The sequence below is a fragment of the Apteryx rowi genome, unplaced genomic scaffold (genome assembly GCF_003343035.1).
Source record: "Apteryx rowi isolate R43461 unplaced genomic scaffold, aptRow1 scaffold_1352, whole genome shotgun sequence".
Lineage (NCBI taxonomy): Eukaryota > Metazoa > Chordata > Aves > Apterygiformes > Apterygidae > Apteryx > Apteryx rowi.
In genome coordinates, this window is record NW_020447589.1 from 28,801 (window position 1) to 32,336 (window position 3,536).

The 3,536-nt window shown below is 37.7% G+C and overlaps 1 protein-coding gene across 1 annotated transcript in view; it reads left to right on the forward strand.

The window, feature by feature from the left end:
- The first annotated feature begins 2,954 nt into the window (after nucleotides 1-2,954).
- LOC112961643 (butyrophilin subfamily 3 member A3-like) overlaps nucleotides 2,955-3,536 on the forward strand; it is a 19,914-nt gene continuing 19,332 nt past the window's right edge. The window contains exon 1 of the mRNA XM_026057015.1: nucleotides 2,955-3,284. Within this exon, the coding sequence (XP_025912800.1) occupies nucleotides 2,955-3,284 (330 nt within the window). The remainder of the gene's footprint in view (nucleotides 3,285-3,536) is intronic.

Sequence of the window (3,536 nt, forward strand, 5' to 3'; positions counted from 1 at the left end):
AAAGAYTAAAAAAGAGGAAAGAAAAAAAAATGCCTCACTGATTTGCACCATTCACCAACTGGAAAATTAAGCAAAGTTCAACTTTATACACACTCATGAATGTATAAATCTACATCTGTTTTACTGATTAGAATTGACAGAATAGTATGATGCAATTAATTTATACCTGATTTATACTTCATTAATTAAGATTATATAAAATATGGTATATATTAGAAAACGTATTGGTATATACCCACCAGGCAAACATAATACACTCATTATGATGAGTCTGTATCTCCAACACAAAAAGAGCAAAATAGGTTTCTTTTGTAAGTGCAAATAAGTGTCRGAATCAGCATACTACACAGAAAACACAACCTCATCCATCATAACAGTTTCAGCAAACTATCTCTTTCAAGCAACCTGGAAAATAATAAGTAGCATTTCCGTGACTGATCTCCTCTTTAATAAAGGTTGCTGACGCTGACACATAGCATCTGATGAAAGACCGTAATCATAGATCAGATTTATATTATTCACTCTTAGTGAAGCAGATTATTTTATTCTTTTCATTCAGGCTGTAAACGAAATGGAACTTAAATGATCTTTAACATATCATTAAAATGGCACCCACAAATGACAGTAACATATCCCATAGGTCCAGGCAAGAAAGAACCCCTTTTAATTCTGAAATGAAATCATTCCCTGGGGGCTGCAAATAGTGAACTACTGGCTCAATATTCATGCAAAGCACCCCAAAACCCTCACTGGGTACAGTTCTGTTTCAGCCGGGCTTTAATTCCTTACCTGAGTAGCAAGATCTGAAGYATCCATTTTAAGTTCATCATGGATTATGGCGGTGAGGAACCTTTGTCCCTTCACAGTTAGCTGGTATTACCTGAACATAAGTACTTTCATTTTCCTTATTTATACAGGGATAGGTTTAAGGAATTTGCACACTAAAGCTAACAAATAATAAAACCTGAACTTTCACCACTAGCAGCTCATTGYCCTTGGGTAGGTGCAATATTCCAGCCAATTCGTGCACATATCAACAGCCTGTAGTAAGAGATGGCCAAAAGCTTGCTTTCTCTAAACACTGAGMTCCAAAGTGCAGCAGAGGCTTATCTTTCATACCCTTATGTACCTGTGCAGTGCAACTCATTTTCCAATATGGCTGAAAATTACTGCAATAAAATTGAGAAAATTGCCTGACCAAGAGCTACAGAAACTGGGGGTGGGGGTGGGGGTGGGGGGGGGGGAGAGAGAGAGAGAGTTGCCTGAACCCATTAAACAGTAGGATGTTGTCAACTTAGAAGTAGTTTAGGTACAGACATGTATGAATACGTAGCCATACATCTGGTAGTCACGTGTGTATCAATGATCCACAGAAATTCTTCCTTACCTTTTGCTTCATGATACAAGTCAGAGACAAGGTAGGAAATGATAACCGGACACAAATGTTAGAGCACGAGACCTTACGATTCAATTAGACCACCTTTATTTATATGTTAGAGAGAAAGGGAAAGTTAACAACCGTGGGTGGGAAAATATCTTAATTTACAAAACTCAAACCCTCTGTAGAGAAAAGAGTAATGAATTCCTAACCAAGGTTCACATCTTGATACTAAAGGTGAGGAGGAGTCTGCATATGASAGTGTCACAGACATGGGGCTGTGCCTTGATTTAAAACTCTGCTTTTTTAAGGCCCCTAGATAGGATCAATCATATTGTAGAGCTGTCTGTCCCTCCCCTGACTGTAGAGGGAGTCTAATCAACCCAGACGTGAAACATCATCTTCGAATGGCTGCAGTTACATCAGCTTAATTGCACCTAAAGAATCCAGTCCATTCATGAATGGGTGTGAAAGTGTGATTCCTATGATCAGATGTGGAGATTTATCTTATCCTGAGATGAACTGCAATCTAAACTCCACTGTCTTCCACGATCTCAGGAAAATAAGGGTTTGTTTCACATGAGGAGCATCTCAGAAAATGCAATCAGCTCTCTCTACAGGCAGAAAGACACGACATTGAGGACCTTCTTGATAAACCAGTTTCATGACACACACGGGTGAACTCCGGTTATCAAACTTTATATCAAAAACTGCAGTTTTATAATTATTTCTATTTGCTTTTTTTATTTTTATTTGTTCCCTCACATGCTACCCTCAAAAATATKCCAAAAATACATTTTAAAAGTTGCRTGTATACCTCCTGTTTGCAATAGCGAGATGGGAACTTAGGAAGAGGTATTGTTTTTACTGGATGTACTGTTAAAAAGCATGAAAAAATGATTTTCTTTTCCAAAGAAGAACTGTTGCATAAAAGAAAATTTTGTCTTACCACCTAGTTTTGTTAACTGAAGGGAATGCTTAGTTAATGTTGAATTTGGCAGGTATGCTTTTAGTCTCCCATTGTGGTTCTCCTRCAAAACCAGACAGCTCATATTTTCAGAAGCAGTCTTAGATTAGGTTCAGATTARATAACACTAAAATAGCACTTCGTTATCTGTATCAGATGACTTCTGATAAGTGACAGTGAAATCTTCTCACGAAGTCACAGGTTTAGTTAAGCAGAAAAGAAGACCTGTGGTCAATATTTTTTCCAGTTAAGTGCAAGCATTAGTTTGTTTTGGTGACATGTCTCCTTTTGTTTGCAAATTTTTATACTCATTTTATAATCATTTTTAATGTCAATAAAGAATGCAGTAGAAGACAAGWAGAAGTGTTACCAATAAAACAGTTATTTTTTCTAAAAATTCCTTAATCAGTTATTTTACTGAAGCATTTCTGCTACTTCAGCTTCATTGTGAACTCTATTATTAAGCTAAACAAATTCTAGCAGAGAGCCCAGACACTACCACTTTATGCCATTATGAAATACGTTTTTTGTTTTTTTTCTGATCAACAAATGAGGTCACTTAAAGCTTTTTGTTCAACGTGTTTCCTTTTATATAACAGCTTACTCGTAATGCGAGTCAGCTGTGTCAGGAGAATTCATCAGTCCTACAATATTGCTGCTTTAATTTCTGCAAAGCTGAAACAATTCAGTGGGATGAAGAAGTTGTGTCTAAAAACTCTAAGGACTTTGGCTTGGGTCATTAAAAAATATCCCAGGCGGAAGATTGTATTCCTGGGCATTGGCAGTACCGTTCAAACCCTGATGATGTGGGGGGGTCCGGTGAAAAGTTCAACCCTAACTACTACAGTGATCTCAGGCAACTCTTCCACCACCTGCAGCCCTGAGGAATTTAAGTCTTTTCTATGTGCCAGTTTTCTAGATGGGGTCATCATGGATGAGGTGAATTCCACAGCTCCATCACGAAGCCCCTGTAAACCTCTTTGATCTTTGATTTTAAAATGCACTGATTGAGCTTCTTCAGTCTTGAAGAGAAGGAAAAGTCCAGCAAGCCAAAATATAGGCATTAATAGACTTTCTATAATATAGGCTTTCTCTGCCTAGCTTACTTGTCATGCCTGGAGCTGCTCCAAGACCATTTGCCTATAGAAGAATCACAGAATGGTTGAGGTTGGAAAGGACCGCTGGAGATCA